The sequence below is a fragment of the Panthera tigris genome, chromosome E1 (genome assembly GCF_018350195.1).
Source record: "Panthera tigris isolate Pti1 chromosome E1, P.tigris_Pti1_mat1.1, whole genome shotgun sequence".
Classification (NCBI taxonomy): Eukaryota; Metazoa; Chordata; class Mammalia; order Carnivora; family Felidae; genus Panthera; species Panthera tigris.
In genome coordinates, this window is record NC_056673.1 from 28600371 (window position 1) to 28627501 (window position 27131).

General features: G+C 44.9%; 1 protein-coding gene across 2 annotated transcripts; it reads left to right on the forward strand.

The window, feature by feature from the left end:
• Positions 1–244: 244 nt before the first annotated feature.
• Positions 245–14593, forward strand: VEZF1 (vascular endothelial zinc finger 1). 2 transcript variants are annotated; one of them, XM_042967433.1, is made up of 6 exons: positions 245–423; positions 5136–5830; positions 6601–6664; positions 7748–7949; positions 9219–9362; positions 12220–14593. In XM_042967433.1, the coding sequence occupies exons 1-6, from the start codon at positions 391–393 to the stop codon at positions 12645–12647; spliced, it is 1566 nt and encodes a 521-aa protein (XP_042823367.1). In that variant the 5' UTR covers positions 245–390; the 3' UTR covers positions 12648–14593. The 2 variants fall into 2 exon arrangements, with proteins under 2 accessions (XP_042823367.1, XP_042823368.1); XM_042967434.1 differs by having other exon boundaries at positions 7766–7949.
• Positions 14594–27131: the final 12538 nt, after the last annotated feature.

Sequence of the window (27131 nt, forward strand, 5' to 3'; positions counted from 1 at the left end):
GCAGCACCACACACCCCCGCGGGGGGGGACGCCGCGCCCCATCCCCGCCCCCGGCCCCACCCCAGCCCCCCCGCGGAGGCCCTGACCCCACCGCCGGCGGGCGCTGGCTGAGCTCCGAGGCGGCGAGTCTGCGGCGGGGACGCCCAGAAGGGGTCCGGGCGGCTGGGGGCGGCGGCGGCCGGGTCGGGGCTCCCCCCCCGCCCGCGCTCGCCGCGGCGGTGGTGCGTCCCGGAGGTTACCGGAAGTGGCCGCGCTCGGCGCTGCCATGTTGAGGAGCCGCCGCTGCCGCTGCCGCCGCCGCCGCCGCCGCCGCTTTGTTGTCGCCTCCTCCGGCTGAGGAGGCTCCCCGAGCGGGGGGAGTGGGGAGGAGGGGGGTCGGCCGCCGCAGCCATGGAGGCCAACTGGACCGCGTTCCTGTTCCAGGTACTGGGGGCCCCCCCGGGGGGGGCACGGGGGGGACAGGGGGGCCGGGCCCCGGGCTGGCGGGCGGGCGGGCGCTCCTCCTCCCCTCCCTCCCGGCTCCGCTCTCCGGCCCGGCCTTAATCCCCCTTTGTTTTTCCGCCCGCCCGCCCCGGCGGAGCGGGGCTGCTGAGGTGAAAGGAGGCGGCCTCACGGGGTGCGGGGGAGAGAGCAGGCCTCGGGGTGAACCCCGGGCCCCCCCTAACACACTCACGCACACGCACACACCCTTCCCTCCCGCCCTGAAGGGGAAGGGAGGAGGCCGGTCGCTGTCACCACCCGCGGCCCAGAGAAAGGAGGGCGCCGGGCCGCTGGATAGCGCGGGCCGCTTGGCCACCGCGCGCTCGGCCCGGGCCCGCACCGTGGGGTGAGGGGGGGGTCCCCAGGTCCTACTCTGAGACACCCCCCCACACACACACACACTTCATCCATCTTTCGCTGTCCTGCCGTTTAACCTCCCTCTCCTCTTTTTGTGTGTGTGTTGACTTTCTGACCCCCCCATCCCCGCGAATAGCGGGTATCCCTGGGTTCCCCGCCACTCCCCCTTCCCGCCCCCCCCCCGTGTTTACCCTGTTGGGGGGTGTTCTGAGTGAGTCTCCCCTCCCCAAACTTTTTCACTGGATTACATTTTTTCTCTCGCAAGCCTTTGCCGAACCTTGGCAGCTGACACCCTCTCCCTCTGTCCAGCTCTCCCGCCGTCCCATTCAGCCCGGGGAATCCCCCAGCCGGGCCGGGGCGGGGGGAGCGGTGGGGGCCGGGACTCCAGGAGGCCCGACCTTCTCTCCCGGAGCGCTTTTCCCTCTCGTCCCACCTCGAACGTTTCCTCCTACCGAGTGGGGGAGACGGAAAGTGGAGACAGCAAACAAAGTCCGCTTACAAAGCCCCCAGATGAGTCATTCGTTGGGGTGTTGGTCTACACTTTCTGCAAGAAACTTAAAAGTGACTGTAGCCGATACGTTGGCACTCCTCTTGCCCGCCTGTTTTAGGTGGGGGACCCCTGTTGGGAAGACCTAGGCTGGAACTTATTTTTTCCCTGCCTCATTTCTATTTGCAAACGAATCACTTAGTGGGCAGTAGTGATGAGCTCACGGGAAAACTTCGGAACCGGAGGAGGTTAAGAAGCTTGTCACTTTAAATGCGTTCTTCCCGCCTCTCTGGGTTATTTTCCTTCTTTGAATAACTTTGTGAAATCCCAAACGCCTTGCTTGGGCGCTGGAGACCTTTGAAACTAACCAGGAATGGATGCAGAATTCTCAAAAAATCATCCCAGCCACTGGACCCATCCCAGTGGAGATGATATAGGGAATTGGATAATTCAGACATTACCTATTGTGTAGAGCTGGTATATTGTTTTCAAACATATTTTCTTTCAAATGTGAGTAAATTTGATTTTTAAGTAGTTGTTGAAATATATTCGGGCTTCTTAAAATTGAAGATACACAAAATTTGTCAAACTTCTTTTCTCATCCTGATCTAGTATTGTTTTATCATGCTTTAAGTCTACCTAAAAAATGCATTGGGGAAGATATGATGTATAACTACCTGGCATCCAGATTGGTGTAAAGGTGGCAAATGCCCTCTCTAGAAAGCGCTTTCAAATGGTCTTTTTAAAACATGGGATTAATGGGCCACCTAAGTGATTTTCATTTGAAGAATGCTTTTGATTTACCATATTAAATCTGCTGTATGTAAACTTAATGGTGATTGAAAAAAAGGAGAGTTCTTTATGTAAAGGAAAAACCTATAACTAATTTTTGGAAAGCTAGTTGAACATTTTTTTGGAATGCTTTTATTCTTTTCCTGGATAAGACAAATGCCAATCATTTATTGATCAACTTGTTAATTAGACTTTATATTATTGAATTTTTTTTTTCAGCAATTAAAATCTTTTTCTCCACCTGATGGAGAAGTGTGAAAGCTAATATTTGATCTTGGGCTTGGCAATGTGTGCAGTGAAAATTGTTGGAAAAATAATTTAGAGCCAAAGACAGTGGAATGGGTTAAGAGAATATTTCAGTCTTTTCTATAGAAAGGTATGAATAGACTTACTCAGTTTCAGTTTTAAGTAATTTTCCCTGGGGAAATGGGAGAGTTAAACTCTCTCGTTTGTTTCCTAGAGCATACTGTGGAATTTATATTTTAAAACAGTTTAATACCTGCTTGCTTTCCAGATAACCTGGTGGAAAGTGAAAGCCATAGCTGTTAAGATGTTTGATGGATGATTCTCCTAACAGGGCATTCAAGATATGACTCACTGATGCTAATTTGTTTCAGTACAAAATTTTTTGCCCTCTGGCACTGGAGATTTCATGGTGCTATATCCTACCACCCTGGGTGATGAAATAACATTTCTGTTTTGTTTTTTGCCAACCCCAGAAAAAGGAAAGCTTGGGCAGGGTTAAAAAAGCCTTCAAGTTGAAAGAGATGGGAGATAAAATGAAAGCTTTGGTTTGATGATACTAGTCAAATAAAAGTCTACCCAGAATTTTTTTTTTTTTTTTTTTTTAATCATTTAACTGAAGGCAGGCCATGGTGGTTATTTTACTCTGTCTCTCCCTCAGTGAACAAGTTGGGGGAATCCAGTTCCCCTCTTAGAAGGCTTCATGTAGAAGTGTGGGGACCCTAGGAATCCTCAGAGAGTGATTCCCATAGTGGTCGAGGCATTCTACAGCATTTCACCCAAGAAGCAGGGACCTGGTGTGACCTCGTGTGAGAGTGAGCTTCAGCAATGCTGTAAAAATACTTTATGTTGCCACAGACATCTGAATTGGTAAAATGGCAGTAAGTGCTTTTAGTACTCCATCGAACTAATGGTTGTTCAGAATTGAAAAATGCCTCTAAACACTATAAGTCTGAACTTTGGCCAGAAGATTTGCATTCTCTATTATCTGATCTGTTAGCCTTTGAAATTGTATATCGTGAGCTATCTTCAGCTATTAACTGTTTGTATACTGTATGGAAACTTGGGTATACAGGTTGGAAAGGGGGTAAGATTTGCATCCAAATTCTGTAAAGTTTCTACTAATGTCTCCTGGGCAGACCCTGACATTTACAGTAGCTCCATAAATTAAATTAAAAGTGGACTGTAATTCAGTATGATCCCTGAGTCCAGAAAGATACTCATAAGTAAGCACACAATTTCTGTATTTCCAGGACTGAAAGGGTGATTCAACCAAAATTATTAAATTGAAACTGGTAGCTGTGGATACCACACTTCCTAATGATTTGGGGAGACTGGTTCCAGGCTTAGCTGCTGTGCTGCCATCACGTAAATATTACAGCTATGTGCGATAGACACTCTTATCCATCAGGGGAGAAGCGCTGAGCATGTGTGTCTGTCTCCTTGTTATTTTCTTCTTAATCAAGTTAACTGTAGGATTTGTGATTATAGAGTGAGAAGGGTAAATAAGTGGCTAGGGTGTCTAAGATGATGGGATGGGCCCTCCTAGGATGTTGTATGCTTAAGATATTTGGAACTCCTGCCTTCGAATGCATGTATCCTTTTAGGATTACAAAACTCAAGCATAGGGGCTTGAGCCCACTATCAAAAGTTGCAAAAATAATGGTGGTAAAAAGTACAACGTATCAGGAAGAACTATTTCAGGAATTTTCCCCATCATTTCCTAATTGTTTATCAGTATGGAGAATTTTAAAAGAAGCAAAACCAAGAGAGTAACTACTCATAAATACCAAGAACATGATCCACGACGAAATTTTGGTTTCAGTGCAGCTAAAGAAAATTTCTAGACAGCGTCCAGTTCTGGAGTGGAGAAGCACATTATAACAGCAAATGTCTAATACTTTAACGAAACATCCAAGTGCTGGAAGAAGATGAAAATGAAAGGAATTTTAATTATTTACGGTTTGTGTTCTCTTGCTAGTCTGTCTTTGAGAGTTTCAGGTTTGAACAACTAGTGTTGTTAAAGGATGCAGATTTCTAGCGTAAGAGTAAATGAACTGGGAAACAACTGACAGGTGTTTTGCTGTGGGCTACCTTCACACATGCCTTCCAGGCTGATTAATAGCAGGTTTAATTTCAGTCAATCTTTTAGTAATAAAGTAAAGTAAAAACTTTAAAAGGAAACTTACCAAACCGCGTATGTATTCAGAGAGCTAGATTCCTGTTATCACTTAGCAACAGCCTCCTTCCTCCAGCACTAAGTTTTCTGATGGAAAGGGAGAGACAGTGCCTTTCTTTTCCTAGGTAAAATAGACAAATAGATGATTATGTGTATACATGTGTATGTATATGAATGTGTTGTGTGTGTGTTACTGCAGTAAGGTACTCGTAGATACTTAGTCTGGAGTGTGACTTTTTTTTTTTTTTTTTTTTTTGGACAAGTTATTTAAACTTGGTTTCGGCACTGACAGACTAATGCAAACTGATTCCATCCGCTGGTATGTCCCTTATGAACCAGGGTGGTGTGTAGTCAGCTGTTTGAAAGCAAGATCACTGTCAGCAACTTAGTTGTACAAGTTTTGTGTCTGCACAGTGATTTTAATGCTTTGTACTGGAAGCTCTAAGGGTCACTAGGTGGTTGCTGGCTCACTGCTGCAGGGAGTAGCTTACAGGCTCTTTGATTGTTTCTTCTGGTCTCTGTTGTCTGTGGGACATGTTGAATTTTGAAGGCCATTGTGAGAGGCTGAGTTTCTGAAGTGTAAATGTTTGGTTTTAGGCCCATGAAGCCTCCCATCACCAACAGCAGGCAGCACAGAACAGCTTGCTGCCCCTCCTGAGCTCTGCTGTGGAACCCCCTGATCAGAAACCATTGCTTCCAATACCAATAACTCAGAAACCTCAAGCGGCACCAGAAACATTAAAGGATGCCATTGGGATTAAAAAAGAAAAACCCAAAACTTCATTTGTGTGCACTTACTGCAGTAAAGCTTTCAGGGACAGCTATCACCTGAGGCGCCACGAGTCCTGCCACACAGGGATCAAGTTGGTGTCCCGGTCAAAGAAAACTCCCACTACGGTGGTTCCCCTCATCTCCACCATCGCTGGGGACAGCAGCAGAACTTCGTTGGTCTCAACCATTGCTGGCATCTTATCAACAGTCACTACATCTTCCTCGGGCACCAACCCCAGCAGCAGTGCCAGCACCACAGCTATGCCCGTGACCCAGTCTGTCAAGAAACCCAGTAAGCCTGTCAAGAAGAACCATGCCTGCGAGATGTGTGGGAAGGCCTTCCGAGACGTGTACCACCTCAACCGGCACAAGCTCTCCCATTCGGACGAAAAGCCCTTCGAGTGTCCTGTTTGTAATCAGCGCTTCAAGAGGAAGGACCGGATGACTTACCATGTGAGGTCTCACGAAGGAGGCATCACCAAACCCTATACTTGCAGTGTTTGTGGGAAAGGCTTCTCGAGGTACTGCATTTTGCTTTGCTTTGCTTTCATTATGGTATCAGTGAACTTCAGTTTTGTCTCTTTGCCATCTAGAAGGTTTATGTGAGAATAGCTGTGGGCAGGCCTGTGTTATTAGAGGAGATTGGTGATAGATAAAGTATTACACCTCCAGGTCTCATTTCAGTGTGGTGTGGTTGGCAAGCGATGACACAGTGATTAGCTTAATATTTCAGCTGAGAAGTGCCTTGGTGGACTGGGGTCTTCATTTGGCACATCAGTAATTCTTGTCACTGCAAAACCACCAGTTTCCAATTCAGTCGGGTGACTAGATATGAGGTTCACTGTGCAAATCAAAGAAACTTATTTCCTGGAAGTTGGGATGACCTTGGATACTCTTAGTAAAAGTTGTAGGAGGACGTTTTTCCGTGTATCTGTGGTTACTAACATTTCACTAATTTTCATTTTCAAGGCTTTTAAAGTTAATAGAGTAGTAGCTGTCTCTGGCAAGTGTTAGGACTAAAACTTTGGGTATTTTATAATTTAAAGAACCAAGACCTAACATGATTTGATGTTGACTAGGAGAGAAAAATTAACAGGTAAAGGACTAAGACTTTTGTTTGTGGTAAGAGAGGTAAGGAGGCTTGCACTGGGGGGAGGGGGAGTTGGTAATTCGGCTAGCTTTCTTTAAAATGCCCCCCACCCAAAGCTGCCAAGCATGTAAACATCACAGTGAGTAGCATTTCTCAATGTGTGTTCCATTACATCTTCTGTTGAAACTCTCTCTTTCACAGGCCTGACCACTTAAGCTGTCACGTAAAACATGTCCATTCAACAGAAAGACCCTTCAAATGCCAAGTAAGAGTTAAAATGACTTATCCTTAGTGTAGCACTTAATGCACATTATCCAAAAGGTCTGAGCCAATCAAATCTCACCGTTCTTGAATAGTCTTAAAATCACTGACTTGAGTAAATGTGGTCCATTTGAATTCTGGTTTTATACAAGATAAATGACAGCTTCTATTTCTGTGAGGCAAGAGCATTTAAAAATGTAAATGTGTTGTTTTTGTTAAGCTACATTTCCCTTTCCTTAGGCAACAGTATTTATTGTTATAAGAAAAAAATTTATAGTCTGGCAAAGGTCATTATGTGTTTGGAATGAATGAAATAAATGAATGAAATGCTTTAAATTATTTGCCGGGTTGATGATTGAGGTTGTTTTAACTGTAATAGAAGAAAACTAGGAATTTTCTCCCAAATGTTATCACTTACCGGATGTTTGTCTGCCAAATTGGGGTATTTTCTAGTTGTTTGAAAATCTGTTGATTTTATTTCACATAAGTTGTGATAATGAAAAGGTTAGGAATCTTGCTAAATCAAATGACTTTTTTAGACCTCAGTAATTTTAGTTTGTTGTTGGAAGTCTTTTTGTGCTCCTTTCAGTTAAATGTGTTAATGACTGACTTTATTAAGTAAATGATTTGAACTGTAAGAAAAATCCAATTCGAGGAAGGAAGCTAGTGTCATTTGAATGAGTGCCTGCTATGTGCGAGGCCTCGGGCCAGTCTCTTAATCCCACCAATAAATTTGTGAGGTAGGTATTATTTACCTTCATTTTACAGATGAAGAAACACATTCAGATAGGTTAACTAATTTGCTCAGTGTTACCTTGTCGTGAATCAAGGAGCTGGATTTAAATCCAGGTTTAACTGACTCTACGGCTCACATCTTTTCAGTACTTACTCTGTGTTGATATTTTTTCTTCCCTCAAAACGTAAGGAAGGGTCTAAAATTCATCGAGTGTTTTGTCATGATGGCGATTCTAGGTAACACATGCAGTTCAGATTCAACTCAGTCTGCTTGCGGACATGGATAGGGTAATGCCTAGAATATAACGTACTTTAAAATGAGTAGAACAGGATAGTCTATATTTAAAAAAAGTTTTCCTCCCTCATGCAGACGTGCACTGCTGCCTTTGCCACCAAAGACAGACTGCGGACACACATGGTGCGCCACGAAGGCAAGGTATCGTGTAACATCTGTGGGAAGCTTCTGAGTGCAGCGTACATCACCAGCCACTTAAAGACACACGGGCAGAGCCAAAGTATCAACTGTAATACATGTAAACAAGGCATCAGTAAAAGTAGGTGACACTTCAAATTATATTTCTGTCGCATTTGAGATTGGTGACATCTGAGTGTTTTGATAATGTATTGAAGGTATTTTCACTGTGCTGTCAGTACATTCACGTTCATCTTACATGTTCCCTCCCATCACCAAAGCGCGTAAACACACGTCAATGGAGAGTAGATACTGATGTTAGAAACAGACCTCACCTGCATATATACAATACAGACAGCACTGACAAGCCCTCCGCTAATTTTGCTTTCAGTCCTGTGCTTGTCTACTAACGACACCCAAGTTAGAAAAGCATAATTTTCCCGTAGCTGTTTTTCAATGCGTCCCTTCTTCTATGGAGTTTGACTAAAAGGCTCTAGTGTTTTAGAATTGCGGCAGCAGAAGCCACACTAGGAAGTTGCATCTTATGCTGGGCAATTTTGATTGTTTTTATTCAGTGTCAGGAAGATTCTCAAGCATCAATGTCTCCTAACTACTGATTGAGTTAATAACATGCCCTTAATAACCTTAAAGATGAAAGGAGTGTTATTAAGTTTGCTTTTCAGACCCAGATCTGTAGAGATAGGACATCCTACCCATTTGAAGGTGTAAGTGCTTTGCCCACCTTAAATTCAGAATTGAAAAGAGACTCTTTCAGGGACTTGTGGATAAAACTTGATACTTGTACCTACCCAGGCTTTTTCTTTGAGATTGCCCTAACCACCAGGAGAAAGTATATTTCTCATTCCGTATCCCATTATATATGTACTTTGTGCGGCAGAAACATTAAGTTCTCAAAATAGGTGGCCAAAAGTGAGTGGGAAAGAACGTTTATTGTGTTTTAATCTCATCCATTTTCCTTCTTTGTAAGTAAGTTGGGTTTATTATCTAGCATGTCACACTTTGTTAACTTTACAAAAACTTACTTCTAGTGCATGTTGTTGTGGTCAAGTAACCAACTATATTAGATATTTTGGTGAGTGTGAATTTGTCCATTCTAATGTTAACGAAGTTCCCTTCCAAAAGACACTTGCTTTTCAATATAGCAAAGAATTCTTTTTTTCTTTTATATTGATTTTCCCTAGTTTTCTAGATTCCTTTCTTAATTTATCTACTTTGACCAATATAGACAGAAGCGGCAAAAGAAGATGCTCTGTAGTAAAAACTATCAAGTCCAATGATAAAGGTCAGAGAAGCATGAGGAGTCTCTAAGTATCCAAGTTTGGGGTTTTGAAAAAAAATGGCTGCACTTTTTCAAGGTAAATGTAGCGTTTCTGGTTTGTCTTTGGAGTAGCATGCATGAGTGAAGAGACCAGCAACCAGAAGCAGCAGCAGCAGCAGCAACAGCAGCAGCAGCAGCAACATGTGACGAGCTGGCCAGGGAAGCAGGTGGAGACACTGAGACTGTGGGAAGAAGCTGTCAAAGCAAGAAAGAAAGGTAAGATGAGGCAGTCAGTGCTCCAAGTGTGGCTAAAGAAGTGTTTTCGTTCTGTAGTTTATTTTCTTAAAGCTTTGCTATTTTCTGCTTTGTAGTGTTCTTTCTGTATTGTATTATTCATTACATGTTTCCGACTTTATAGTGCTGATAATCTTTTCTCTTGGTCTTATCCTTAATCTCATTCAGTCTGTCACTGGGGCTGGCATTAGCTTAACATATATGTACCAAGTTGTCAGGAACTTTAGTTGTTACTAAAATTGAGAATGGTTCCCTTTCCTTTCATGTATCTTCTAAAGAATCAGAGCATCACTTTTCAACATAGCTTTTTAACTTCATACCTATAGCTTTTGGCTTCTAGACTGTTGTGCAGCCATTTCAGATCAATCTTTTTGTCTATGTACCATCAGCCACGGGAGAGATTCCCGAAATTCCTTCTTTCCTTCCTGACCCCTACCATGTCTTATTCCTGTTTTATTTTAAATTCATAAGGAATCCCCTGGATGTAGGCTTCTTGTAATCCTTTGCTGTGTGGTTTTTTCCCTCTTTCGCTTTCATGTAGTACGGCTGTTGCCTTGCACAGATCCCTTCTAAACACCCTGTACTTGGATAAAGATAAAAGGAATAGCCTCCTTTCTCATACATGTACTGGCATCGCAGCCAGATAGGCTTTCCACCCTTCCTCAGCTGCCACTTGCTCCTCTCTTGAAAATGAAAATTTGTCATTGTTCTAATAAAATGCTATATGGTTAGGAGAAGGGGTTGGGGGGTGGGGGGAATGTATACGTGCCATGACAATTGCCCAGTGAGTGAAAGAAAGCATGTTACGGAGGATGTTTTACTTAAAGGAGTTGAGAGTAAAATTGTTGAAGTCCTGGAAAAGGATGATGTCAGACTGAAAGGAAAATGTGCAGGGTTGGGAAAGTGGCGCATGTGAGGGTGAAAGCTCCCTCTTTGGTATAAACAAGAATATCCTTAGCAGTGCTACCATCACCTCAAAAGTGAGTTGGTTTTCTCTTTCTTTCTGTACTCTTCCATTTGGTGTTGTATTTCAGTTTGCTTGCACAATAAGACTTGATTGTTTAGCTCATCTTCTGACCTCCATGAAACAAAATGCTATTGTAGTCCCATTTGTAGCATGAATATCTCTGGAAACCACCACTGATGTTAGAAACTTCTATATTCATGTTAGTAAAATGCCACATTTGGGGGCAGAGGAGACTCCTGCCCTGAAAATGTAAACTTGAATCAATGTGTCTCTTTTTTAAATAAGATAATGTTAAGTTCCCAAACCTGAGTGACAATCAGATCACCATCTTGGGAACTTTTTAAAAATACAGATTTCCGGGTCGCCTGGGTGGCTCAGTGGGTTAAGCGTCCGGACTCTTGATTTCGGCTCAGGTCACGATCTTGAGGTTAGTGGAACTGAGCCCCATGTCGGGCTCTGTGCTGACATTGCAGAGCCTGCTTGGGATACTCTCTCTCCATCTCTCTCTGCCCCTCCCCTGCACACACACTTGTGTATGTGTGCGCTCTCCCTCAAATAAACATTAAAAAAAAAAAAAAAAAAAACCCAGATTTCCAAGATTCATGTAAATCTCACTATTGAATTTCCTGGGAGGCCTTTTTTTTTCTTTGTTTCCTTCAAGCTCCCTAGATAAATGATTTTGATCATCAGCCAGGTTTGGGAATTCCTGACAGAGAGTATGGAGTTCCATCATACTGATCAAGGAAGGGCTGCATATTGACCCCAGGTTCCGTGTGAGGTGCTTTGACCCATATGTGTGGGAGTATGCAGACCTCCATCTTTAGTCTCAAATGTATTTCTCCATTTTGACAGCCAGGTTACACACAGCTAGCCCACCCACCTGTCTTCTTACTGCTGTTTTCTGACACACCAGCAGGTGGTGCTGAATTTTGTTGAGGGGTGGGGTAGGGGGGTCACCTCTGAGGCAAATTTTAAGAAATGACCAGGCATTGCTGGATAACAAGGACCAGGGTCCCCCAAATCACTGCAAGGGCTCCTTGCTTAATTATTCCTCCTTGATATGGTTGATTTATGTATGTGTGTGTGTGTGTGTGTGTATAGGCAATTAAATGACACTAGGCATAAAATTGTGTCAGCATCAGAAACACAAGAAATGGGAGTTTGGGAAGGAGAATATAAACCCATTGAGAGATATTTTGTCTTAACATAGTTAGGAAACCTAACCGGAAACAGGATTATTTAACTAAACAATTTTTCTAAGACTGAAATAAACATGATATCTTTTTACCAGTCCTACTTACAGATTTTTAAAACCTTAACAGAATGTAGCTTCACCTCTGAATCTTTAGAGTTCATAGCAGTGAGGACGCACAACTCTCTCCGCTAGTTACAGTGTGCCTTACCAGAAGATTTTTCTGATTACCTGTTCTTGTGTGACCATTGGCCCAGCGCTGTGTAAAACAGGCTCTTTCTCCTGGCCTGCCGATGGTTGGCTCTGCCTGCATGAAGCTGTAGTGAGAATACTAAGCCCTGCTTGCTATCTCTGCCCCCCAGAGTGCCTTGCAGAAATTAACTGATCTTCCCAGCATCACTGTGAGGTAGGTACATAAATCTAAACTTGAAACCAAAAGCACCAGGCTGAACAGGTTGCCCAAGTCCTTGTGGGAGGTACAGCATCAGAAAAGAGATTCAGGCACCCCGCCCCCCCAGTTCTGTGTTCAGAGAGCCTCCCTTCCTGATGACCACTTGGTAGAAAACTGTATTTTCATTCATAAAATGTGTGTCCTTTTAATTAAAAAAAGTTGATTCAGAAACTGTGAATTTTGTTCATTGCTTTGGGAGTCTAAAGGCCATTTTGTCTTCTTATTTTAGAAGCTGCTAACCTGTGCCAAACCTCCACGGCTGCTACGACACCTGTGACTCTCACTACTCCATTCAATATAACGTCCTCTGTGTCGTCTGGGACGATGTCAAACCCAGTCACAGTGGCAGCTGCAATGAGCATGAGAAGTCCAGTAAATGTTTCAAGTGCAGTTAACATAACCAGCCCAATGAACATAGGGCACCCTGTAACTATAACCAGTCCGTTATCCATGACCTCTCCTTTAACACTCACTACCCCAGTCAACCTTCCCACCCCTGTCACTGCTCCAGTGAATATAGCACACCCTGTCACGATCACATCTCCAATGAACCTGCCCACACCTATGACGTTAGCTGCCCCTCTCAATATAGCAATGAGGCCTGTAGAGAGCATGCCTTTCTTACCCCAAGCTTTGCCTACATCACCACCTTGGTAAACAGTATTATAAAATCAAAATATGGGTTAAAGTAAATATTTACCAGCAACTTACTTTTAGTTTATTAAAGCAAAAAGTAAACCATGAAATCGGGAGATTTTATTACATTAGTTAATAATAGTGTAGTAGCATTTTTCTCCAATTTGGCTGGGATTATTCAAAGTAGGGTGTGTATGTAACTTATCACTGGACCACTTTAGTCTAATCAGAAATTCCTTTTAGCTGACAGCATTGCTTAAACAGGATAGTAGTTGGCAAGATAAAATGCCAGAATTAAAACCAATCATAAAAAAGCAAAACCCATTTCAAAATAAAAAAAACAGCATTATTGTTTCTAATCCCAAGAAATCATTTTATTCTAAACACTAGCAAAACTCTTCTCCCCATATAAAGTGGATGGGTGGATGGCTGATTTTAACCTGAAGTCCTAAATCCACAGATAGAGAGCTAGTGTAGAATTGTCTGTGTTTATTGTTTTTATGAGTAAATACATGCATTGTCATAATAAAATGCATTTCAGAGAATATGCATTTTACCTTTGGGAATATGTTAATTTCAGGCAGCATTCCCTATGGGAAAGGTGATACCAGCTCTGATATGCAAAGCATATGATAATTTATCATTCTAACTTCAACATATAATAGGGATTGTGACCTGATATTTGGAGATGTAAATATTGCTCAGCATATTAATCCTGATGGAATATAGCATTGTAGTTGACTTTTTAAAAAAAAAAAAAAAATTAAAAAAACAACAACAACAACAACCAAAATATACAAATTGTGTTTTGGTAAGAAAAGGCCTCAACTGACAGCGGAGAAGTCAAGTGTGTGGACAGGCAGACTCCTAACAAACAGAGGCCAGTGGGACTCCTTTCAGGAGCCAAGGAGTACTTTGGAACAGTTAAAATATATTGCTTTAAATTGGAAGATGCTGGAGGCACTGGGATGTGATATGCCCCTCTCTCTCCCAATCAGAGCCTGTTGATGTTACAACAGGGAAAGATGTGTTAGTTGCTCACTAGAGTTTATGTCTTATATTAAATTGTATACAGTTTTTATTCTAACCACTAACTAGGTAGTATGCCCCTTCAGAACAGCAGAGTGTATCTTTTTTTTTTTTTTTAATTTCTCCTTCCGTTTCTTAATCAAGTATTGTGCAGATTTGTTCAACTTTGTAAATATGGACATCACTTTTTTTTTTTTCTTTGAAAAAACACTTGTATCAGCTTTGTGGTGTTTTCAGGGAGACAGCTATCTGTACTCCCTGTAGAAACCCAGCAATGATTGTGCACGTTAAGACATGTGCTTTTTATTTCTTAGCAGGATGTTTTATCTCTGTACATAAAGTAGAAACCAAAAGTTAGGGAAACAGATACTCTTTACACCATCATGCCACACATGTTTTGAAAGCATTGTGTTTAAAAAAAAAAAAGTTACTAAAACCAAGACGCTGTGATTTTTTTTAAGTTGCAATATGTTTTGGGTTTTTTTTTTTTTTTTCTTTTTTAATCTTGCAGTTAAGTGGAATTTAGTTGTATTAATCTTGCAGAATGTTTGCAGGACTGACTATCAAACTGGATGACTTCCGTTTATACCCCACTGTGTCAGTTCAAGCATCAAACACCTTACATCTGAGGCAGACTTCCTACATCAGGGACAGGTATCTGTGTGTCATTATACAAAACAGTTCGAGGGGGTTGAACTACGTAGTAAAAAATAAAATAGTACTTAGTGTAAAATAATTTTATAAATGATCTTTTGTACTTTAGGACATTAAATTGTACAACTTTTGTATATATAAAAGCTTAGGAACTTTCTGTTTAGCAGGAAGGCAACACATTCCTACACTTTTAATGTATATGTTTGTTATAATGTCCATGTAAACATGCCCTATGTTTGTGCCTTTTAATTAGTTTGTCTCAATAAACAAAATGTAGAGAAAAATATGTAGCTATGACTTTGTTACAACTGTTCTATCCACAGTACAAAGATGGTTTGTTTTTAATCTGTAGAGCATTATGTGTGGACTACTGGAAGGACTTGTGTAGGGAAGGCCCATACGTGGCCCTGCTGAGGCCTGGATTGGGCAGGTAGTGGCCACATTTGGAGGAAGCCCAATTTCCTGGCATGCAGCCCCAGGACTGGGTTCTGGCTCTGCCTGCTGGGACCTGTCATCTCTTTGGCTGGGCTGGCAATCACCGTCCACCGTGACTCAGACAGCCCAGGCTTTCTCCACAGTGGCCCAAGGAGCAGTCCTCAGTGGGGGCAGGTGTGGACCCTACCCCCAGGCTAGAGTGTGGTCGTCAGAACCCTGAAAGTATTAGTTCTTAAAAAAAAAAAAAAAAAAAAAAAAAAAAAAAGATATATACTAGAAATGATTGTTTTATCAATTCATTGTATAATAAACAGGAGTGAGACTTCATTGTATGAGTTCAGTTAAAATGCTATTTTGTATGCATTCTTTATTCACTTAAGAAGCTTGTCTGCAATAATAAAGCCACGTCGTGTCTTCTTTTGGGAGGGAGAGAGTTGGCAGGAAGGGGGTGGCGGCAGGCCACTGAAGGGGGGGTGGCGATAGGTTGTGTGGTAAGATTCTCCTGTGTCTTGGAACTGGAATTGAGTTTTGATGCTGATGAACTGATTCAACCAAGTGTTGAAGGCACGACGGCCACCGCGCTACGAGAAAAACAGAGTTTATTTTTCCCTTCTGGTTGTAACCTGGTTGAGAGCTTCCCTTTATCAGATTGGCAGCTAAACAGTTGTATTAGATAATCCTCAAATCTGACATCAGCCTGTTATGCTCTAGGGCTCGCTGCTTGGCCTGCATTTGCCTTTTATTGTATACCCATTTCCCTCCTAAGGTGTGCTCCTAAACGAAGGTTTCTATGTAAGCAGATGATGATTTTTCCTGTCAATACCAGCACTGTATTACTAACATGCAAAATACTGCAGATTTATTTTGACAAATTAAAGTTAACCGGTCACAAATGTTATGGATTGCTTAATATCTCAGAAGCTTCACCGGTTCACCATGATGGTAGAGCAATGTTGAAAGCACTTGCTTCTCCAGGTAGTACGCATCAGCACGGGGCTGGAGGAACGGGGAGGGACTGATGTCCGGCTGGTTGGTACCGAGCTCCTGCAGAGAAGGGAGGGTGGAAATGCACCAGACTGACCCCACAAGTACTGCCAGTCCGCCTGAGGAGAGTCTAGGCAGCCAGGCCTTGGGGCAGTGGCCCAGGCTTAGGCCCCTGTTCCATCCAAAAGAGAAAATGGATTTAGAACATTTCTCATGCTCTAGAAGCCAATTTCTTTACTTGTAAAGGGTCTTAGGCCCGTTTGTGTTCAACCAGATCCATCAGATGTCCGTTAGGTGCCAACAATGTGCCAGACACCATCTGGCACTAAAGGACAGTAAAGGTGGTTCCCATGTGGTTGCCACCTCGAAGGAGGCTGTTAAGAGACATGACAAGTACTCCAGTGACAGTATCACCAGATAGCAAATCAAGATGAACCTGACACTTCATTTAATGAAAAAGTTTTGGGTACCTACACCCAAATTCTGTTTTATATAGAATTGAGGCTTTTCAAACTTTTTCTGACGATTGCTTTAGTCTCTGTGGACTCCGTGAAAACAGCTGGAGGAAAAGTGTTCCTGGTGTTTTTGTCCGGAAACAAGAAGTGTTATTTCACTGAGTTGCTAGTTAATCTTTACAGTCCTGGGTGTACAAGTCTCTCTGCTCTTCTTGAGGGACTCTGCAGTTTAGTCCTCTCCAAAGAGACCTGGGTGCAGGATGGAGAGGGGATAGTGAAGGTTTTCCCTGAAGTGTCCTCGAGGATCACTGGACTAAAAGTCCAGTGTGCTCATGGGATGTAATCACTTTCCCCTCCCTGCTCTAATAAATCTCGCCCTCAGTCCTGCAGTCTTTGCATTTCCTCCTTAAGGAGTCTCGTAGCTGAACAAATGCCATTTGTCCCCATTTGGGCCTATAAATCTCCCCCACAGCTGGTCTGACCTTGACAGATTACTGGATAATCTCCCCCTGGTCTTGTAAAAATGGCCGGGGGGGGGGGGGGGCGGGCGGCAGGTCAGTGTAATGGTTCAGGGCTCAGTACTGACTGACTGGCTGACTGTGCATTGATCTGGACACCAGCTTCTCTTGGTTGCCCACTTTTGGGCAATCAGACCCATGTGGTTCCCAAGGAAGGAATGGAGAGAGGGTCAAGGGCTTTGCTTTGTTGGATTTTTCTGTAATCTAGCCCTCTCCTTGAGGCAACCCATCAGGGGTTGGCTCGTTAGATTTTCCCTTCCCAAAACAGGCACTTGACCCAGATCTTGGCCCTGGACCATGAGGGTTAAGTATACTTCACTTTACAAAAACTGCCATGTCATGGGAAGAGAAGGGATTTTCACACTTAAGAGTCTGTATCACCCCTGACTTGCATCATAATTTCAGAAATTTTCTTCATCCTTGATTATCTTAAATTGCCATCCCATCTCCTTCCCAATCCTAAATATCTCTTTGAAGAGGACGTAAAATAAGAATTTAAAATCACTCTTCTTATGGGAATGAATCCTTTCTGAGTGTGTACCTGCCAACCATGCAGGAGGAATTCTCTGGAGTATTTTGTAAATTTATATTCTTTATGGGTTTTTCTCAGAAGTGAGGTTCATATGCATTTGGCTGCATCAGCCTTGTTACCTGTATGTCACTTTTCCCTAAACACATCTAGAAAGGGCCTGGAGCAAGAACTACCAGGCTAAAGAGGGACATTTGAGGACAACATTGTGTTCTGCCAGTGAACTATTCCTTTGGCACGGGGGTGGGGGTGGGGGGGCGGTGCAGAAGCAAATGGAGAGGACAAGGAGACCAAGGGGGAATGGAAGGGACGTGCTGCCCATCATGCCCATCAGCTTTGTCTGAAAGTCAGTGCCAGGTCCAAGACTGGGAGCAGATGTACCAATTCTAGAGGCTGCTCATGGAGAGAGGAGCCAGCCTCAGAGACTGGGATGCAAATTTAAATCTCTGTCAATCTTAGGGGCAGTCAGGGGCCACCAAAGGCACAGTCTTTACAGAGTCCGCTTAATCCACTCAGAGATCTGACTTGGAGCCTGGATCCCCAAGGCCCTTGCTCAGGAGCCAAGGAATCCTCGCTTTGTTAGCGGGGAAAAGAGCCAGAGAGACATCAACTTTGCTTAGTGGGGGGAAGGGGAGAGGGAGGAAGGAAATGGGAGACTTGGAGGTTAGGAAGAGGCCCAGGGCGGGGAGAGAGATTTTGGAGAAAATGTCCTTGTGCTTCCTGTGGTGTAACCCTCACCCCGGTCCCCTCCCCTTTCCACTCATCTGCCCTGGGTTGGACATGATGACTCCGAGGCCTCAGAGACAGGCTGCTAGTCCAAGCCAGCTGTGATCATTTCAGCTTCAGTCAAGGGGCAGGAAAGATGTGTCTTCAGCCATAAAAAGGATGAAATCAGTAGCTGAAGAAACAGGCAAGATTCAAGTGATTAGTATGGAATCCCCCTACGGTGGGGGTCCATGAGCCACTTCTAGCTGAAGAGGTGGGCATCCTTCCCGGAATGCCACAGCGTCATCCCAGGAGAGCAGGCCCTGACTCACGGTGGCCTGTCCAACACAAGAGAAGTTCTGCCACTTTGTCAACACCAGGAGCTCCGTGGCCATCAAGGATCGCTGAGGGAGAATGGGGCAAGGGTAGAGGTGGGGAAAGAGAGTCAAAGGAGGTGGAACCTTTCTATGTGCTGTTCCCTCGGCCTAGAATGGCCTCCCCACAAGCAACTTTCCCATTTCCTCCATTATGAACCCCTAGAGGTCTTGCAAAACCAATGTAAATGTGGCTCCCTCTGAAACCTCCCCTGTAACTTTAGGTGGTTGGCTCATTCCTCCTCAGTGTGACAGGAGAAGTTGGCAGATACCCAAATAAAGTAGAGGTAGGCGAGCACCCTCTGGTTTCTAAGTCCGACTGTGGGTTCCACATCCCCTAAATCTCTGGTTCCAAATTAGTGGGGCTGTGACAGCCTGTGGTTTTACTGACTTTGCCCTGTATCGATGAGTCCCAGTGTCCGGGAAGCCTGAAACACAGCAAAGAACCAAGTGCCAAGACCAGAAACAACAGCAACAGGTAAGTGTGGCCCCCAGAGGATCCAGTGGAGGGTGAGACCTGGCAGACCGTCCCTGAAATACAGGGTTGCAATCAAAAGCAGAGTTGGAATCTGACAGGCCTGGGTGTAAATCCAGGCTGTGCCACCTGGAGCTGTGTGATCTTGAGCAAGATACATAACCTCTCTGGCCTCCCTTTCCTCAGCTGTAGAATGACAGTAAGAATGGACCCCCCCCCCCTCCACCTGGTCCTCCTATTTTCCTATCCCAGGAACAGCAACATCACTTTGCTCAGAGACACTAACTGCATTCTCCCTAAGACCTACAAAGGAGCCGGGTGCTTTCCTGCATGGCTTCCCCACCTCAGACTCTCAGATTCTGAGGACTGGCATCCAGCATAGGAACCAGGGCCTCATGCAAGAATGAGACAGTTAGATGGAAGACGCATCTTCGGAAAAGCAGCTAACTGATGGCTGGCCGGAGATGTGGCAGACAGGGCTCAGGTTAGACCCAGGGAAGAACCACCGGGCTGGGAGACCTGGAAAAGTGGTCATGACATGTGCCCAGCTGGGGACGGTGCATCCTGCTTCAGAGAAGTCTTTCCATCTCGCTTCCTGCCCCCACACGCACTACATCCACACAAGATCCGCGGTCCCACCTCCTGACCAGAGAGTGAGTTCTGCTTACAGTGGACTGCAAGTCTGGCTCGGGCCTGCCCTCCTGCCTTCTCAAAAAGAAAGGAAGCACCGCCTCCTGCCCAGGCAGGATGGGGGAGAGAAGCCTGACAGCTTCCTCACACCTGCTCGCTCCCGAGTCAGTCCCAGTCGGCTCCACCTGCTCTCTCGAAGGAAGGCGTCCCGGGGCTCACGCGCTCGGAGAGGGGGGCCCCCCGCAGAGAGCGAGGCAAACGTGGGTTTTGCCAGGGCCGCATCGGTCAAGCTCCCGTGGTCCCCAAACTGCCATGCCTAGCGTCCGGTGCCCTCCACCGTTTGGCCCGATCTACTTTGCCGGCCTCCCCTCCGCGATCCCGCCCCCGGGCCGACCAGAGTTACCGCGGGGCTGCGGGGGAGCAGCTGCGAGCCACCAACCCGGGGCGTGACGGCCCGCCCCCACCGGAGCACCGCCGAGCCGGGATTGGTTGAAATCTCCTGCGTTCTGATTGGTCGAGTCAGGGTGTTCATTCACGCCGAGCCGTCCTCCTGTAGAAGTTTCTCCAGTGCTGCTTCACTTTCTTCTCCCCGCACGGTAGTTGTACGTTTTCTATGTAAATAGGTACAGTGCAGCTCTATGCTTCCGCAGGTGAAGTGCCGCCGAATAGCGTTGGCCCCTGAAGGATGGCCGGAGCTGTCACTTTATTGTAGCCAGCACCCAAATCACACAGGTGCGGCGAATCGGGAGAGGCTTGTGGGAAGCTGGGGGGACTGCGTTTTGCAGCCCTTGGGAAGGCCGCCGTTCATCCTGGGATGCCCTTTGCTGGGTGGCCTTTCAGAAGACTCGCTATTGCTAGAAACCAGTCCGTTCTTCCGCCTACGCTTACATTTCACATTTCATTGCCTTCTGTCATGCTGTTCCATATGCTAGGAATGCTTTTCTCACTCACTTTTTTTTTTTTTTTTTTCCCAAATGTGGTTAAATATTCCTGCTCACCAGCATCCTCCGGAGAAAACCCTGATTGCAGGGCTTGGACACAGAAAACGTAAAGTGAGCTTGAAATATTTTTCAAACACTTTTTATTTGGAAATAATTTCAAAATTACAAAAAGTTGCAAAAATGAAAATAGTACAAGAAACACCTGTATACCCTTTACCCAGATTCACCTATTGCTAACATTTTATTCCGTGTTTAATTACATATAGGCTCTCTCTCTCTAATTTTTTAAAAACTATTGCAGGGTTTCATACATCACGGCCCTTATCCCTAAATACTTCTGTATGCATTTCCTAAACATGGATAATGCTCTTACACTCTTATACTCTTATTAACTTTATACACTTACATCTATATAATACTTTCATTTCATCTACCATCCATATTACAATTTCGTCAGATGGTCTAATTATATCCTTGACGGCACCCAGTATAAGGTCTAGTCTAGGGTCAGGTATTGTGTTTAGTTGTTGTGTTTCTTTAGGCTCCTTAAAACTGGAACATTTATATGACTACCTTTATTCTTATTATTTTTTAAATTACAGACCCCTGCTTTTTTTTTTTTTTTTTTTTTAATAGAATGTTCCTCTGGGTGCCTGGGTGACTCAGTCGTTTAAGCGTCCAACTCTTGGTTTTGCTCAGGTCATGATCTCACAGTGCATGAGTTCGAGGCCTGCATGGGGCTCTGCACTGACAGCACGAAGCCTGCCTCTGATTCTCTGTCTCCCTCTCTCTCTCCCCCTCACCTGCTTGCTCTCTATCTCTCTCTCAAAATAAATACATAAACATTAAAAAACAAGAAGACATTTTAAAAAATAGAAATTCCTCGTCTTGTGTTTATCTGATGTTTTCCCATGGTTAAATTGAGATAACGCATTCTCAGCAGGAATACTGCTGAGGCAATGTGTCCTCAGGATATCCTATCTGGAGGCACATGATGTCCCTCTGTCCCCCATAGATGATGATAATTTAGATCACCCAGTCAAGGTGTTGCCCAGTTTCTCCACTTATGATTACTTTTCTCCCCCTTGCAACTAATAAGCAGTCTATGGGAAAACACTTTAAGACCATTCAAATATCCTCCGCATCAAAATTTCCCCCTAGATTTAGCATCCATTGATGGTCTAATTCGGGTTTACCATGGTGGTGTAAACATCTCTTTGCACAAGTTTGTAGAGATGGGAATGTATCAGATAAAATGGGAACATACTGAAAGAACACAGGAGCAAGGAAATGGCCAGAATCTGGAACAATCTAAGCATTGAAATAAATAATGATAATAAATTATAACATTGAAGGAAAGTAATAATCCACGAACCCACAGTAAACCAAGCCTGGGGTGGCTCAGTCTGTTGAGCATCCGACTTCAGCTCAGGTCGTGATCTCACAGTTTGTGAGTTCGAGCCCCACGTTGGGCTCTGTGCTGACAGCTCAGAGCCTGGAACCTGCTTTGGATTCTGTGTCCCCCCCTCTCTGTGTCTCCCCTCCTTGTGCTCTTTCTCTCAAAAATAAATAAACATTAAAAAAAAAACAACAGCATAAATCTCAGTTTGGGCTTCCAGTGACCCCACCATGCAGTGGTAGCTATGCCCCTCTATGCTACTATATTGCTGTGCCTCTCCTCTGACCTGCCACCATCATGTGACACTTTCCTAATTAGGAAACAGAGCTGAATTGAGCCCTGGCCTCTATCTCCTCCTGCCCCAAGGGAAGCAGGCCCTGCAGGATCAGGTATGGGACCTGGAGCTGAGGGTCTTGGACCCTGGAAACTGAGTCACAGCCTCAGGGTCCCCTTGTCCCAAGGGTTCAGCTCTGCCAGAGGGCTCTATTTTCCCTTTTAAAGAGACACCCAGTAGGGGCGGCTCGGTCAGTTGAGCATCCAACTCTTGATTTCTGCTCAGGTCATGATCTCCCGGTTTGTGGGATCGAGCCCCACGTTGGGGTTTGCACTGACAGCGTGGAGCCTGCTTGGGATTCTCTCTCTCCCTCTCTCACTGCCCCTCCCCTGCTCATTCACTCTAAATAAATAAATAAATAAATAAATAAATAAATAAATAAATATAAACTTAAAAAATAAAAGAGACACCCAGTAAGTGGAATCTCCCTCAAAGACATCACTCAGCCCTCTAGGGAGGGTCCCCTGCCCACCACCTTGGAACTGGCCGTGGTACAACCCCAGGGAAGCTCTTCTGCCAAAGAAGAAGATATTCCTGCCTTTCCACTAGTGCCCAGAGCCTCACTCAGGGGCCGATGATGTAGCGCCAGCTTCCTCTCTTTCCTTCCTTGGCCATTTACCGGCCCGCCCGAGGGGTCCTCCCCAGATGCTCCTTTACCTGTGGCTCTGCTCCCCAAGTCCGACTCAGGAATATTCATCTTGCCCCATCCCCAACCCCCTCCATGAATCATTATTGCTGGGACGGACCAGATCTAACGTCTTAGACTAATTTGATTTCGGGCAGGCCCCTTTGAATTATAAGAATGACAGTAAGCAAAACAGGCATCATTGTCTAAGTGTATTACAGTGATGAGGAACGGACACTGCAGCCAGACCACCTCCTCCTGATCCCAGCTGTGCAAAACAAATGTGCACAAGTTACTTAATCTCTCTGTGCCTCAGTTTCCTCATCTGTGAACAAGGCCTGATGGTAGTACCTACCTGAGGGCTGTTGAGGAGTAAATGAGGTAAGAATGTTAGTGTTGGGGAGCCTGGCTGGCTCAGGCAGTAGAGCGTGCAACTCTTGATCTCAGAGTCCTGAGTTCAAGCCCCAGATTGGGCATAGAGTTTAAACGTTTAAAAAAAATTTTTTTTAATTTTTTATTTATTTTGAGAGACAGAATCCCAAGCAGGCTCTGCACCATCAGCACAGAGCCGGATGCGGGGCTTGAACTCAAGAACGGTGAGATCGTGACCTGAGCCGAGATCAAGAGTCAGACACTTAACCGACTGCGTCACCCAGGAGCCCCTAAATTTTTTTTTTAAATTTTTTTAACGTTTATTTATTTTTGAGACAGAGAGAGACAGAGCATGAACGGGGGAGGGTCAGAGAGAGAGGGAGACACAGAATCTGAAACGGGCTCCAGGCTCTGAGCGGTCAGCACAGAGCCTGGCGCGGGGCTCGAACTCACGGACAGCAAGATCATGACGGGAGCCGAAGTCGGACGCTCAACCGACTGAGCCACCCAGGCGCCCCTTTTTTTTTAATTTTAGAGAGAGAGAGTGTGGGGGAGAGGGGCAGAGAGAGAGAATCTCAAGCAGGCTCCACACTCAGCATGGACTCGATCCCAGGACCCTGGGATCATGACCTGAGAGAAAATCAAAAGTCAGTGGCTCAACTGACTGAGCCACCAGGAGCCCTGGGGGTAGAGTTTAAAAATAATAAAAATAGGAGCGCCTGGGTGGCTCAGTTGGTTAAGTATCTGACTTTGGCTCAGGTCATGATCTCAGAGCTTGTGGGTTCAAGCCCTGCTTCAGGCTCTGTGCTGACAGCTCAGAGCCTGGAGCCTGCTTCAGATTCTGTGTCTCCCTCTCTCTCTGCCCCTCCCCTGCTCGTGCTCTGTCTCTCTCAAAAATAAACATTAAAATAAATTAATTAATTAATAAAAAGACTTTTAAAAAACAATGTAAAGGTTAACTGGCACATAGTAAGCATCATGTGTTTGCTTTTATAATAATTGTAATTGTTAACTCCAGGAGTGTAGTGAAGGGTATGGACTCTGGAGTCACAGGCTGGGTTTGTACCATGGTTCTCCCACTTACGGTTGGAATTTGGGCAAAGCTTTTGACCTCCCTCTGCCTCAGTTTCCACATCTGTGAAATAGGAGTGAAAAACAACGCTTGCCTCTTAGGGTGTTTCTGGATTAAATGAGGTAAAATGTGCCAAAGTGCTTAAAACAGGGTCAGACACATTATAAATTGTTCAAAAAACTTTATCATTTACTATTATTATTTTTATTTCACTGTTTTTATTTTTAAGTAATCTCTACGCCCAATGTGGGGCTCAAACTCACAACCCCAAGATCAAGAGTCATAAGCTCTACCGACTGAGCCATCCAGGTGCCCCACACCATTATTATTTTTAATCTAGTGAGGAAGACAGTGATATTCTTACTGTCGTTTTAGAGATGAGAAAACTGAGATTCAGGCTAAGTACCTCGCAGGGATTTACTTGTGCCCTGGTCTGAGTGGCGCCAAGGTCTTGGTCACCACACTATGCGGACGGAGCAGGTTTAGAGGGAGTTTACGAGGAAGAAGGAATCTGCTGCTCCGAGCCAGGATTGAATGTCTAGCCTCGTGAAATATTTGTGCAGGCTCAAAAGCCACTTCGTCAAAGGCGCCCTCTCTGATCTCTCCCCCTTGACAATGAACCCCTTCCTCCCTAGATCTGCTTACACCTTGACCTTCATGTCACACTCTGCCTTGTCTTGTTTGCCAGCTGCTCCACATCTACCTTCCCCTTAGACTTGGGAGGTGAGGTGAGGAAGGGCTAGACATTGTTCATTTTGGGGGTCTCAGTATGGGAAGTGGGCGAAAAAGGTCCTAGAATTGGCTTGAAATTGCCTAAGTTAAATGTAATTACGGAGGGAAAGGTATTTATGTTTAACTTTCCTCCTTCCAATCAAGGTGACCCTGAAAACTATCACAGACGTATACATATATATGATTACAAAGGAATGTACATTCAACGTAGGAAATTTGGCAAGTCCAGAAAAGTATTAATTAATAATAATTATTAATAAAACAAAAGTTATCTGGGGTGCCTGGGTGGCTCAGTTGGGTAAGTGCCCGACTCTTGATTTCAGCTCAGGTCATGATCTCATAGTTCATGGGTTTGAGCCCCAAATGTGTTTGAGTGCTCTCTCTCTCTCAAAATAAATAAACTTAAAAAAAAAGATAAAATAAAAGTTATCTATAAAACTCTCATTCAACAATTTGTTAATATGTTGGCAAATTTTCTTCTATGCTTATAACTAAATAAATAAAAATAAATAAACGGGCTCATAATGCATAAGCTGTTTCATAGCCTCCCTTTTCCAAACACATTGTGAACATTTTTGTAGACATTAAATGTCCTTTTTGTTCGTTTGTTATTATTTGTTTATTTTGGGGAGAGTGCAAGCAGGGGAGGGGCAGAGAGAGGGGACAGAGGAGCCAAAGCAGGCTCTGTGCTGACAGCAGCAACCCAGACTCGAACTCACAAACCACGAGATCATGACCTGAGCTGAAGTCGGTTGCTCGACCCACTGAGCCACCTGAGGCCCCTGGATAAAGGTTACCTGAAATTCCATTTATGTATCCCTGATCTTCACCCCACTGCCTTGTAGAGGACAAGCTAGCAGACTTTGTACAGGAGGTCAGGACCCCTGCAGCCTTACAAACTGCTACCCGTGAAGGGAGGACATGTGGTTTTTGTAAGGGCAAACCAGACGCGTCTCACCCACCTGTCAGAAGTCAGTCCTTTGGCAAATAGTTACAGACAGTCCTTGCCTTTCAGTGGTCCAGTTTGTGATTTTTCGACTTTATGATGGTGCGAAGCACATACACATTCAGTAGAAACTCTACTTCGAATTGTGAATTTGGATCTTTTACCTTGAAATGTGAATTTGAATCTTTTCCCGGGCTCGTGATATACGAGGCTCTCCCATGATGTCGGTGGCAGGACGAAGCTTCTAGTCAGCCCCAAGATCAGGAGGGTCACAACCCATACACTGATAACCATTCTGTACCCATACAACCGTTCTGTCCCTCACTTTCAGTACAGTATTCAATACGTGACATGAGACAGTCAGCACCTTATTATATAATTTTTTTAAACGTTTATTTATTTTTGAGACAGAGAGAGACAGAGCATGAACGGGGGAGGGTCAGAGAGAGAGTGGGACACAGAATCGGAAGCAGGCTCCAGGCTGTGAGCCATCAGCCCAGAGCCCAACTCGGGGCTCGAACTCACAGACCGCGAGATCGTGACCTGAGCTAAAGTCGGACGCTTAAGCGACTGAGCCACCCAGGCGCCCCAGTCAGCACCTTATTATAAAATGGGCCCTGTGGTAGATGATTTTGCCTACCTGTAGGCTAATGTTAAGTGTTCCTAGCACAGGTCAGGCAGCCTGGGCGAAGCTGTGATGTTCAGCAGGTTAGATGTATTCGATGTGTTTTTGACTTATGACACTTTCAATTTAGGATGCGTTTGTCAGGACGTAGCTACTGTAAGTTGAGGGAGATGTGTACTCACTCATGGCGCTGCCAGGCTGGGTGGTACAAGCACTGAGACAGAGGACACCCCCTGTCTCCCAGGAGCTCATGCGGAGAGCTACTACCTTACCCTGAGCTATATGTAGGCAGGATGGACAGAGGGACCGCTGGGGAGCAGCGGGCTACTCAAGAGAAGGAGAGTTCGCAGAAAGTGCTACAGGCATGACATTGGCATTGGTGCCCCGGGAAAGGGGTGAGGGGCCTGGGAATCCTTCTCTCAGTTGGAAGTCAGGTTGGCAATCCCACAGGTTTCCATCTAGTTACCATCCCGGGAGGGGAGGTGCGTACTCATTTATTTTGAGTAAAAAATGTCTCCCCTGTTTCCGTGTTTCTCTCATGTGTTCTTTCAAAACCCCCACGTGTTACTGCCAATTACTTGTCAGCGTCCTCTGAGTTTCCTGCTCAGATCGGTAAAGCTGGAGAAAGGGATAGGATTACCCCAGTTGTCTGGATGTTCGCGCCACTTTCT